At 40.4% G+C, this 13196-nt stretch overlaps 1 protein-coding gene across 2 annotated transcripts in view; it reads right to left on the minus strand.

The window, feature by feature from the left end:
• LOC110520392 (integrin alpha-11) overlaps positions 1-13196 on the minus strand; it is a 96443-nt gene that overhangs the window by 11840 nt on the left and 71407 nt on the right. For both annotated transcript variants that reach the window (XM_036963840.1, XM_036963841.1), the window contains 6 exons: positions 11243-11409; positions 7228-7367; positions 4706-4816; positions 4214-4299; positions 3917-4127; positions 2525-2623 (listed from right to left, as the gene is read on the minus strand). In XM_036963840.1, coding sequence (XP_036819735.1) covers positions 2525-2623; positions 3917-4127; positions 4214-4299; positions 4706-4816; positions 7228-7367; positions 11243-11409 — 814 coding nt within the window. The remainder of the gene's footprint in view (positions 1-2524; positions 2624-3916; positions 4128-4213; positions 4300-4705; positions 4817-7227; positions 7368-11242; positions 11410-13196) is intronic.

Raw genomic sequence — 13196 nt, forward strand, 5'->3', positions numbered from 1 at the left:
CTGGTTTCACTGGGCTGGCCTCTACAGGGAACACTGCTGGTTTCACTGGGCTGGCCTCTGCTCTCTACAGGGAACACTGTTGGTTTCACTGGGCTGGCCTCTGCTCTCTACAGGGAACACTGTTGGTTTCAATGGGCTGGCTTTGCAGCTAGGGTGGTTTACTGGGAGTCTTAACTCAGTACCACACTTTAAAGAGACCCAACCAGAACAGAAAACATCTGGCTTGTGACTCTGTCTGGCTCCCATTCAAACACAATGACTGTGGGTGATTAATTAATTTCATTTTTTTTAAGGGTCCCCCAACATGGCCCCAGATCAGATCCCTCAGAAGGGTCCCCCAACATGGCCCCAGATCAGATCCCTCAGAAGGGTCCCCAACGTGGCCCCAGATCAGATCCCTCAGAAGGGTCCCCCAACATGGCCCCAGATCAGATCCCTCAGAAGGGTCCCCAACGTGGCCCCAGATCAGATCCCTCAGAAGGGTCCCCAACGCGGTCCCAGATCAGATCCCTCAGAAGGCTCCCCCAACGTGGCCCCAGATCAGATCCCTCAGAAGGGTCCCCAACGTGGCCCCAGATCAGATCCCTCAGAAGGGTCCCCAACGTGGCCCCAGATCAGATCCCTCAGAAGGCTCCCCCAACATGGCCCCAGATCAGATCCCTCAGAAGGGTTTTTGTTGGAGAGAATATGAAGCAAATAATCCTGCGGTAATTCTGTTGTCAAGGAGATTACCGTTATTTGCGCTAATGACTTGGTGGGGTAATGTGGTGGGAGGATTGGGGAGTGGATGAAACGGTTGGTTAACTGAGACCACTACTTGCTCGCTGTGTGTGTGTGACCTTTATTTATATATGCATTTGATTATCCAGATATTTCATTGGAACAGAATACATCTCCATTTGAAGTGTCTTTCTGTGCTACTAGAAATAAAGCAATTACTGTTGAGTTACTGTTACTGTTGAGTTACTGTTACTGTTGAGTTACTGTTACTGTTGAGTTACTGTTACTGTTGAGTTACTGTTACTGTTGGTGTTGAGTTACTGTTGGTGTTGAGTTACTGTTACTGTTGAGTTACTGTTACTGTTGAGTTACTGTTACTGTTGAGTTACTGTTACTGTTGAGTTACTGTTACTGTTGAGTTACTGTTACTGTTGAGTTACTGTTACTGTTACTGTTACTGTTGACTTACTGTTACTGTTGAGTTACTGTTACTGTTGAGTTACTGTTACTGTTACTGTTACTGTTGAGTTACTGTTACTGTTGGTGTTGAGTTACTGTTACTGTTGAGTTACTGTTACTGTTGAGTTACTGTTACTGTTGAGTTACTGTTACTGTTACTGTTGAGTTACTGTTACTGTTGAGTTACTGTTACTGTTGAGTTACTGTTACTGTTACTGTTACTGTTGAGTTACTGTTACTGTTGAGTTACTGTTACTGTTGAGTTACTGTTACTGTTGAGTTACTGTTACTGTTACTGTTACTGTTGAGTTACTGTTACTGTTGAGTTACTGTTACTGTTGAGTTACTGTTACTGTTACTGTTACTGTTGAGTTACTGTTACTGTTGAGTTACTGTTACTGTTGAGTTACTGTTACTGTTACTGTTACTGTTGAGTTACTGTTACTGTTGGTGTTGAGTTACTGTTACTGTTGAGTTACTGTTACTGTTGAGTTACTGTTACTGTTGAGTTACTGTTACTGTTACTGTTGAGTTACTGTTACTGTTGGTGTTGAGTTACTGTTACTGTTGGTGACTCCAGGTTACTGAATGCCTGAATGTGTTCTAATGTTCTCTGGCATGCCACGGGGTTCTATTTCTGGATACCAGACTATAAAAAGCTATAAAGAGATGATCAAATAATTGATTTTTTTTAACCAAACTCCTATGTTCAGTGCTTAGGGGCATAGACACATGTTAAGTGTGGATACTTGTTTGTACAGGGCTGTTCGGATGAGATATGTATATATTTGTGATTTTGGTGTATGTAGTTGATTGTATAAAGGGCAATAATGCATTTTGTTATGATATTTTGTTGTGATGGTGTTTGATAAGCCCAGGAGAACTGTTGCACCATAATATTGACAATATTAAAGTGGTGGAGATGGTTACCAGATTGGTGTGCGGAGGGCACACTGCTGACAGCCCTCTTGACGGGAGTTGGGGCAGGAAGGACACTCTTCCGTAACTCTTAGATGGTTGGGTTGGATACGTGGGTGACTTGATTGTAAAATGTCCAGGATCAACCCCATATAGATTAACCATGGTGCACCTTGATCAACTCTGTGGTTGCAAACGGTCTGTATTACTTTACTATGGTCTTTAATGGTCCACTGTTTTGGTTTACTGTTCTGGTAAGCACTGTTATGGTCTATGGTCTCCTATTCTGATCCATGATATGCTACAGTACTCCACTAAGTTGTGGTACCCTGTGGTCATGAACGGTCTGGTATGGTGCATTGTGGTGAACTGTGTCTCAGTGTGGTCTACCTTGAATGCCTGTGTCATTAAAGGGACTCTCACTCACCTGCGTCTTGGCTCTCATGAAGGGAGCGCTGACGTTGCAGGTCTTCTCATGCCTCTGTCTGTCCTCACTGCGACACTCTATCTTGATATCCGAGTTGTCCTGAGATGGAAACAGAGATAAAACACACTGAGACAATCTCCTACATAAGACAAGCCTGAATTCCCTCAGGAATAATTATATTCTATATGGCTAGAACAGGTGCAGTAGTACTCCATACTGTATTTGAGGAAAGCTTGTTATTCAATAGACAGACTGTACTAGTCTAAAGGTGACTGGCCAAATCATCTTCACACTGACTTCTGTGAGCAGTCAACCAAGCACTGTTTCTGTGACTCTGCGCTACTGGTGTACTGTTGTCTGCAGTACTGGTGTACTGTTGTCTGCAGTACTGGTATACTAGTATCTGCAGTACTGGTGTACTGGTGTCTGCAGTACTGGTGTACTGGTGTCTGGTGTACTGGTGTCTGGTGTACTGGTATCTGCAGTACTGGTGTACTGGTGTCTGCAGTACTGGTATACTGGTGTCTGCAGTACTGGTATACTGGTATCTACAGTACTGGTGTACTGGTGTCTGCAGTACTGGTATACTGGTGTCTGCAGTACTGGTGTACTGGTGTCTGCAGTACTGGTGTCTGCAGTACTGGTGTACTGGTGTCTGCAGTACTGGTGTCTGCAGTACTGGTGTACTGGTGTCTGCAGTACTGGTGTCTGCAGTACTGGTATACTGGTGTCTGCAGTACTGGTATACTGGTGTCTGCAGTACTGGTATACTGGTGTCTGCAGTACTGGTATACTGGTATCTGTGGTACTGGTGTACTGGTGTCTGCAGTACTGGTATACTGGTATCTGCGGTACTGGTGTACTGGTGTCTGCAGTACTGGTATACTGGTATCTGCGGTACTGGTGTACTGGTGTCTGCAGTACTGGTATACTGGTGTCTGATGTACTGGTGTCTGCAGTACTGGTGTACTGGTATCTGCAGTACTGGTATACTGGTGTCTGATGTACTGGTATACTGGTATCTGCGGTACTGGTGTACTGGTGTCTGCAGTACTGGTATACTGGTGTCTGATGTACTGGTGTCTGCAGTACTGGTATACTGGTGTCTGCAGTACTGGTATACTGGTGTCTGCAGTACTGGTATACTGGTATCTGCGGTACTGGTGTACTGGTATCTGCAGTACTGGTATACTGGTATCTGCGGTACTGGTATACTGGTATCTGCGGTACTGGTATACTGGTGTCTGCGGTACTGGTATACTGGTGTCTGCAATACTGGTATTCTGGTGTACTGTTGTCTGCAGTACTGCCATTTATTGGACTGTATTGTTACTATAGTCTTTGGGTCCTGGAGTAGTGGTCTTTAAAATCCAATGTACTGTGAATCATCACCTTGACTATGAGACTAGAGAATCGTAGGTTAGGAGTGTAGGTGATGTTGAGGCGGGCTCCGTAGGCGTTTTCTCCTCTGTTCTCCAGACGAACGTCCACCACCATCCTCCTCCTCGATCCCTCCATCACTCGCTCTGACCCCTCCGCCCCTCCTTCGGACAGACGTCGACACATCGCACCCCTGGAGTGGACTGCATTCCCACAGAACTGCCTGTGGGGGGAGGGGGGGAAATCAATCAATTCTGATCTGTGTGTGTGTGGTGTGTGGTGTGTGGTGTGTGGTGTGTGTGCGCTCACCTCCAAGACAGCAGGTCAGTTGTACTCTGTAAGGACAGGCCTGGTATACAGCGGTCGTCCTCATCACAGCCATTCCAGAAGGGAAGCTAGTAGAGCGGGAGATACTCAGTTACAATCCATATGATAGTACGGCTATGCCAAGAGGTCTGGACCTTTATGGTACAGCGACTACTATGCTTGCCCTGCAATCCATAGTGTCACTGGTTCAAGCCCCTGGAGGTTCCCCTTAATCGCTACAATACCACTCATAAAGCTGTAGACTAAGAGCTAAACAAGGAGACGACTGGTTAGTGGTCAGGTCAAGCAGTCATGTGACCCGCTCAAAGCGCTTCCTTCCTTCGTCGCTTCCTTGAAGTGATCACTGAATTGATATGATTGGACAGATGAACGGAAGGTTCCAGCAAATATTGTTTTTTTTACCTGTCCAGACATTTCTAATCAGTGATTACATAAGAAGTGATGATTGTCAGTGGTCAGATGTTTGCATCTCACCTCAGTCCTGAAGGTGGTGGGCCAGGTGTCGTCCAGCGCAGGGCCCTGGTCGGGATCCTGCAGTGCCACTGCCACAGTGAACACGATGGGCCTCACGTAGTCCGTGGTCTCCTGGATCAACAACACGTGGGGAGGATTAGCATTATTACAACTGTATGATAGGATAGAATAGGAAACATTATAATGATAGGATAGGAAACGTTATAATGTTAGGATAGAATAGGAAACGTTATAATGATAGGATAGGAAATGTTGTAATGTTAGGATAGAATAGGAAACTTTATAATGATAGGATAGAATAGGAAACTTTATAATGATAGGATAAAATAGGAAACATAATGATAGGATAGAATAGGAAATGTTATAATGATAGAATAGGAAATGTTATAATGATAGGATAGAATAGGAAACATAATGATAGGATAGAATAGGAAACATAATGATAGGATAGAATAGGAAATGTTATAATGATAGGATAGAATAGGAAATGTTATAATGATAGGATAGAATAGGAAACTTTATAATGATAGGATAGAATAGGAAACATAATGATAGGATAGAATAGGAAACTTTATAATGATAGGATAGAATAGGAACCGTTATAATGATAGGATAGAATAGGAAACATAATGATAGAATAGAATAGGAAACATAATGATAGGATAGAATAGGAAACATAATGATAGGATAGAATAGGAAACATAATGATAGGATAGAATAGGAAACGTTATAATGATAGGATAGAATAGGAAACATTATAATGATAGGATAGAATAGGAAACGTTATAATGATAGGATAGAATAGGAAACTTTATAATGATAGGATAGAATAGGAAACTTTATAATGATAGGATAGAATAGGACACTTTATAATGATAGGATAGGAAACTTTATAATGATAGGATAGAATAGGAAACTTTATAATGATAGGATAGAATAGGAAACGTTATAATGATAGGATAGAATAGGAAACATAATGATAGGATAGAATAGGAAATGTTATAATGATAGGATAGAATAGGAAACTTTATAATGATAGGATAGAATAGGAAACTTTATAATTATAGGATAGAATAGGAAACTTTATAATGATAGGATAGAATAGGAAACTTTATAATGATAGGACAGAATGGGAAACATAATGATAGGATAGAATAGGAAACATAATGATAGGATAGAATAGGAAACATTATAATGATAGGATATAATAGGAAATGTTATAATGATAGGATAGAATAGGAAATGTTATAATGATAGAATAGGAAACTTTATAATGATAGGATAGAATAGGAAACATAATGATAGGATATAATAGGAAACGTTATAATGATAGGATAGAATAGGAAACATAATGATAGGATAGAATAGGAAATGTTATAATGATAGGATAGAATAGGAAATGTTATAGTGATAGGATAGAATAGGAAACATAATGATAGGATAGGATAGGAAACTTTATAATGATAGGATAGAATAGGACACTTTATAATGATAGGATAGGAAACTTTATAATGATAGGATAGAATAGGAAACTTTATAATGATAGGATAGAATAGGAAACTTTATAATGATAGGATAGAATAGGAAACGTTATAATGATAGGATAGAATAGGAAACATAATGATAGGTTAGAATAGGAAACGTTATAATGATGGGTTAGAATAGGAAACATAATGATAGGATAGAATAGGAAACATAATGACAGGATAGAATAGGAAACATAATGATAGGATATAATAGGAAACATAATGATAGGATAGAATAGGAAACATAATGATAGGATAGAATAGGAAACATAATGATAGGATAGAATAGGGAACTTTATAATGATAGGATAGAATAGGAAACATAACGATAGGATAGAATAGGAAATGGTATAATGATAGGATAGAATAGGAAACATAATGATAGGATAGGAAACATAATGATATGATAGAATAGGAAACGTTATAATGATAGGATAGAATAGGAAACATAATGATAGAATAGAATAGGAAACATAATGATAGGATAGAATAGGAAACATAATGATAGGTTAGAATTGGAAACATAATGATAGGATAGGAAACATAATGATAGGATAGAATAGGAAACATAATGATAGGATAGAATAGGAAACATAATGTTAGAATAGGAAACATAATGATAGGACAGAATAGGAAACGTTACAATGATAGGAATAAACCAGAGGCATGTATTTAGATTGTCAGGACATTGAGGTTTCTGCATTATAAATTGACCATGTTACCCCCCCATTAACATTACATAGGGGAATATTTCAATATTGCTATGCTGAATGTCTGAATGTCTAGAATTATAATATTTACAATTATAAAAGTTGTCCCAATTATCTAAATACATGGCTCTGGATAATACCATCTCAAGTCTCTATCTTACCTTCTGATTGGCTGTATGTAAATGTGGTCATATTGCTTCCACCTATCCAATAATCTCAGATCTCCCGGATAAGTTAGAGTCTATATGTTGATTTGGAATTCAGCTAGAGTTCAGTCAGTGCTCACCATGACATGGAAGTAGATGTGTTGACAGGTCTCCTCTCCAGAAAGCAGGGTCAGGTTTTGAAACAGCAGTTTATCAGGGTCGTCCATTATGGCTCTGGGGTTGAATCGGCGCTCCCCAATGGTGGTGTTGTAAGTGATAGCTAGAGAGATGAAGAAAGAGGGAGCATAAATGTTGGAAACATGTTCTATACATCAATACTTTATTCTCTATAAAGTAATGACCAGAAGCAGCACAGATTACATTACAAAAAAGAAACTTGGACAAAATACAAGAGCCACCTTCAAGGAACTGAAACAACGTCTCAGTCGAGGACAGTTGAATGAGTGACTACTGCGGAGTTGAGAGAGTTGACTAGACCTCTTGAGCCATATGGCTTTGGAAGTGATTCATTTCCAACCCACACTGTTTAAGAGGCACGTTATTTATTACACTGCTTTAATAGCTTGGGGAAAATACCATAAAATGCAGAGCTCATGCACATTACTCTACTGAGCATGCCAACTGGAGAGTACACTGGTCTCCCATACCTCATACCTACTCTCTCCATTATACCATGGCATTGTTGAATGCTCCTTTCTGATTGGCTTGAAAGGCATTCTAGTGTGTGCATTATTTCCCTATAACGTATGGTATATTTGCACGGTAGAATTCAATGGCTATAGTTCATTCTTACATGTTCTATATTTGAGCTGCTTTTTAAAAGCAAAAGTTCAATTGAAAACATTGGCATTGTTGAATTCCATTTTCATAATGGCAAGCTAGAACTGATGGTTTGGTTAGCTAAACTAGCAAGTGTGATTGTTTGGTTACCACAGCAACTACTGTATCTATTAAAGTTGATAGCTACTTCAGTGGATGTTGAACACATGCTCTTTCCATTTCCATCAGATGCTGCTTAAAGTTGAAAGCATGTTACCTTAAGCACATTTGGAGATATCTCTTTTCTCAAAGTTTAGTCTTCCTTGTACAGTTGACAACAACAGACTTGCAGCCCCAGCAGCAGCAGCAGCACATCTGACAGATGTTACTAGACCAGACATGATGATGAGGGGAAATCAAATCAATGTGTTCCCACTGTTCAGTGTCCCCTAAATGACCAACCGTCCCGGCGGAGGACAAGATAACTTTCTGAGCCTTCTTCCTATTAGTTTGGCCCATCTAACATATTTGACAAAGATGGCGGGAGGTTGGGAGGTTAACCAGAAACATCCACGCCTCAATGCCTCCTTAGCCTGCCTCCTTAGCCTGCCTCCTTAGCCTGCCTCCTTAGCCTGCCTCCTATAATCCCACACAAGGGGGAAAACTTGAGCCAACAGGCCTCAACCTTTAAAACAAATTGTGACCAGAGATACCTTGTGTCAGAGCACGGGTGGGTCACTGTCGGTGATTCAACACCTCAGAGCCACGGCAACCGAAACGGTCTCCGGGGAGATTCAGAAGTGTGGGGTAGCCATGTCGGGTTATCCGCGGCTTGACAACCATCAGCCTGATTATATTGCCACCATAGAAATTCAATGAGTAGAGTGGACAGAATGCATACTATTCGGAGGGCAATTTACACACAGTATGCTAGGCTAATTAACAGTGGACAGAATGCATACTATTCGGAGGGCAATTTGCATACAGTATGCTAGGCTACTTAACAGTGGTCAGAATGCATACTATTCGGAGGGCAATTAAATACAGTATGCTAGGCTAATTAACAGTGGACAGAATGCATACTATTCGGAGGGCAATTAAATACAGTATGCTAGGCTAATTAACAGTGGACAGAATGCATACTATTCGGAGGGCAATTAAATACAGTATGCTAGGCTAATTAACAGTGGACAGAATGCATACTATTCGGAGGGCAATTAAATACAGTATGCTAGGCTAATTAACAGTGGACAGAATGCATACTATTCGGAGAGCAATTTACATACAGTATGCTAGGCTACTTAACAGTCAGAGGCTAGGATGATCCAGATCAGTTCTCATCAGATGTAGCAGTTGGCATAGCATGTCCGTAACCGCTCTGTAGCCTGCAGCGTATGTGTTTGGCACATAGAATGATATCCTAAACTGTCACTGATAGCGAGGAAACATTTTCCTGTGGCTCTGCTCCGGGGCAAGAAGCCATCACCCTTTCACTTAGTGAGCCAACAACAGAGCGGTCTGACTGACTCAACAACAACCAAACAGAGACATTGAGCAATACACGTTTGGATCTCTGAACTGCATTACTTCTAGTGAAGAATAGATCCTTAGCCAATGTGTAGCAGGCTTGGAAAGGCTAAGCTTTGCTCTAAACATAGAACAGTCTTGGAAAGCTTTGCTCTAAACATTAAACAGTCTTGGAAAGGCTAAGCTTTGCTTCAAACAGAACAGTAGGAGATCAACAGTAGAGTTAATCAAGATGTCAGTTTTGCCTGAAAGACAATGAGGTCCTCTGCTGACTGTACAGTGAACGAACAACAGTGAATAAACTTCTTCCTGAATATAAACAAGGCTTTGTGGCTCCACTGGGATATTACATCCATTAAGATGAATCCAGTTTTATTTGTTTAGTTCTCATCCCCATAAAAGCAGTAAGCAGTGGGCGGCTTAAACAGAACCCATATTATGAGAAGTGCAGAGAAAGAGTTCAGCAACATCAGCAATATCTCAAGGTAGTTGGAGTCAATCTGACATCTTTTGCACTGAAGTTATAATCAGTAGAAGGATGCAGGCTACATTATAGTCTATGACGTGACTCACTGAAGTTATAATCAGTAGAAGGATGCAGGCTACATTATAGTCTATGACGTGACTCACTGAAGTTATAATCAGTAGAAGGATGCAGGCTACATTATAGTCTATGACATGACTCACTGAAGTTATAATCAGTAGAAGGATGCAGGCTACATTATAGTCTATGACGTGACTCACTGAAGTTATAATCAGTAGAAGGATGCAGGCTACATTATAGTCTATGACGTGACTCACTGAAGTTATAATCAGTAGAAGGATGCAGGCTACATTATAGTCTATAACGTGACTCACTGAAGTTATAATCAGTATAAGGATGGATGCTACATTATAGTCTATAAAGTGACTCACTGAAGTTATAATCAGTAGAAGGATGCAGGCTACATTATAGTCTATGACGTGACTCACTGAAGTTATAATCAGTAGAAGGATGCAGGCTACATTATAGTCTATGACGTGACTCACTGAAGTTATAATCAGTAGAAGGATGCAGGCTACATTATAGTCTATGACGTGACTCACTGAAGTTATAATCAGTAGAAGGATGCAGGCTACATTATAGTCTATGACGTGACTCACTGAAGTTATAATCAGTAGAAGGATGCAGGCTACATTATAGTCTATGACATGACTCACTGAAGTTATAATCAGTAGAAGGATGCAGACTACATTATAGTCTATAACGTGACTCACTGAAGTTATAATCAGTAGAAGGATGCAGGCTACATTATAGTCTATGACGTGACTCACTGAAGTTATAATCAGTAGAAGGATGCAGGCTACATTATAGTCTATGACGTGACTCACTGAAGTTATAATCAGTAGAAGGATGCAGGCTACATTATAGTCTATGACGTGACTCACTGAAGTTATAATCAGTAGAAGGATGCAGGCTACATTATAGTCTATGACGTGACTCACTGAAGTTATAATCAGTAGAAGGATGCAGGCTACATTATAGTCTATGACGTGACTCACTGAAGTTATAATCAGTAGAAGGATGCAGGCTACATTATAGTCTATGACGTGACTCACTGAAGTTATAATCAGTAGAAGGATGCAGGCTACATTATAGTCTATGACGTGACTCACTGAAGTTATAATCAGTAGAAGGATGCAGGCTACATTATAGTCTATGACGTGACTCACTGAAGTTATAATCAGTAGAAGGATGCAGGCTACATTATAGTCTATGACGTGACTCACTGAAGTTATAATCAGTAGAAGGATGCAGGCTACATTATAGTCTATGACGTGACTTAATTGGTCACTTTTGACACTCACCCACTTCCTGTGTAGGAGGTATGGCTGTCCGGGCGGTGACGTTTAGACACACTATGGCTGACATGCAGGTCACGTCCTTGCCTCCCCTCTCACAGTCCTTCACAAAGACGTTGATCTTGCTGGGTTCAAACCTGATGTTGGCGTGAATTCGGACGACACTGCGAGACCTGCAGATGAACCATACACAGTGTTATGATCATACATGTGGTTATTATATGCTCTGCATACATACAGTACCATAGAAACAGTAGAACACTTGTTAATATCTAAGTGACCTACCAGAGGAACAGTAGAACACTTGTTAATATCTAAGTGACCTACCATAGAAACAGTAGAACACTTGTTAATATCTAAGTGACCTACCAGAGGAACAGTAGAACACTTGTTAATATCTAAGTGACCTACCAGAGGAACAGTAGAACACGTGTTAATATCTAAGTGACCTACCAGAGGAACAGTAGAACAGGTGTTAATATCTAAGTGACCTACCAGAGGAACAGTAGAACACTTAATATCTAAGTGACCTACCAGAGGAACAGTAGAACAGGTGTTAATATCTAAGTGACCAACCAGAGGAACAGTAGAACACTTGTTAATATCTAAGTGAGCTACCAGAGGAACAGTAGAACACTTGTTAATATCTAAGTGACCTACCAGAGGAACAGTAGAACAGGTGTTAATATCTAAGTGACCTACCAGAGGAACAGTAGAACACTTGTTAATATCTAAGTGACCTACCAGAGGAACAGTAGAACAGGTGTTAATATCTAAGTGACCTACCAGAGGAACAGTAGAACACTTGTTAATATCTAAGTGACCTACCAGAGGAACAGTAGAACACTTAATATCTAAGTGACCTACCAGAGGAACAGTAGAACAGGTGTTAATATCTAAGTGACCAACCAGAGGAACAGTAGAACACTTGTTAATATCTAAGTGAGCTACCAGAGGAACAGTAGAACACTTGTTAATATCTAAGTGACCTACCAGAGGAAAAGTAGAACAGGTGTTAATCTCTAAGTGACCTTCCAGAGGAACAGTAGAACACTTGTTAATATCTAAGTGACCTACCAGAGGAACAGTAGAACACGTGTTAATATCTAAGTGACCTACCAGAGGAACAGTAGAACAGGTGTTAATATCTAAGTGACCTACCAGAGGAACAGTAGAACACTTAATATCTAAGTGACCTACCAGAGGAACAGTAGAACAGGTGTTAATATCTAAGTGACCAACCAGACGAACAGTAGAACACTTGTTAATATCTAAGTGAGCTACCAGAGGAACAGTAGAACACTTGTTAATATCTAAGTGACCTACCAGAGGAACAGTAGAACACTTGTTAATATCTAAGTGACCTACCAGAGGAACAGTAGAACACTTAATATCTAAGTGACCTACCAGAGGAACAGTAGAACAGGTGTTAATATCTAAGTGACCAACCAGACGAACAGTAGAACACTTGTTAATATCTAAGTGAGCTACCAGAGGAACAGTAGAACACTTGTTAATATCTAAGTGACCTACCAGAGGAACAGTAGAACAGGTGTTAATATCTAAGTGACCTACCAGAGGAACAGTAGAACACTTAATATCTAAGTGACCTACCAGAGGAACAGTAGAACAGGTGTTAATATCTAAGTGACCAACCAGAGGAACAGTAGAACACTTGTTAATATCTAAGTGACCTACCAGAGGAACAGTAGAACACGTGTTAATATCTAAGTGACCTACCAGAGGAACAGTAGAACAGGTGTTAATATCTAAGTGACCTACCAGAGGAACAGTAGAACACTTAATATCTAAGTGACCTACCAGAGGAACAGTAGAACAGGTGTTAATATCTAAGTGACCAACCAGACGAACAGTAGAACACTTGTTAATATCTAAGTGAGCTACCAGAGGAACAGTAGAACACTTGTTAATATCTAAGTGACCTACCAGAGGAACAGTA

This window comes from Oncorhynchus mykiss, chromosome 26 (assembly GCF_013265735.2).
Source record: "Oncorhynchus mykiss isolate Arlee chromosome 26, USDA_OmykA_1.1, whole genome shotgun sequence".
Classification (NCBI taxonomy): domain Eukaryota; kingdom Metazoa; phylum Chordata; class Actinopteri; order Salmoniformes; family Salmonidae; genus Oncorhynchus; species Oncorhynchus mykiss.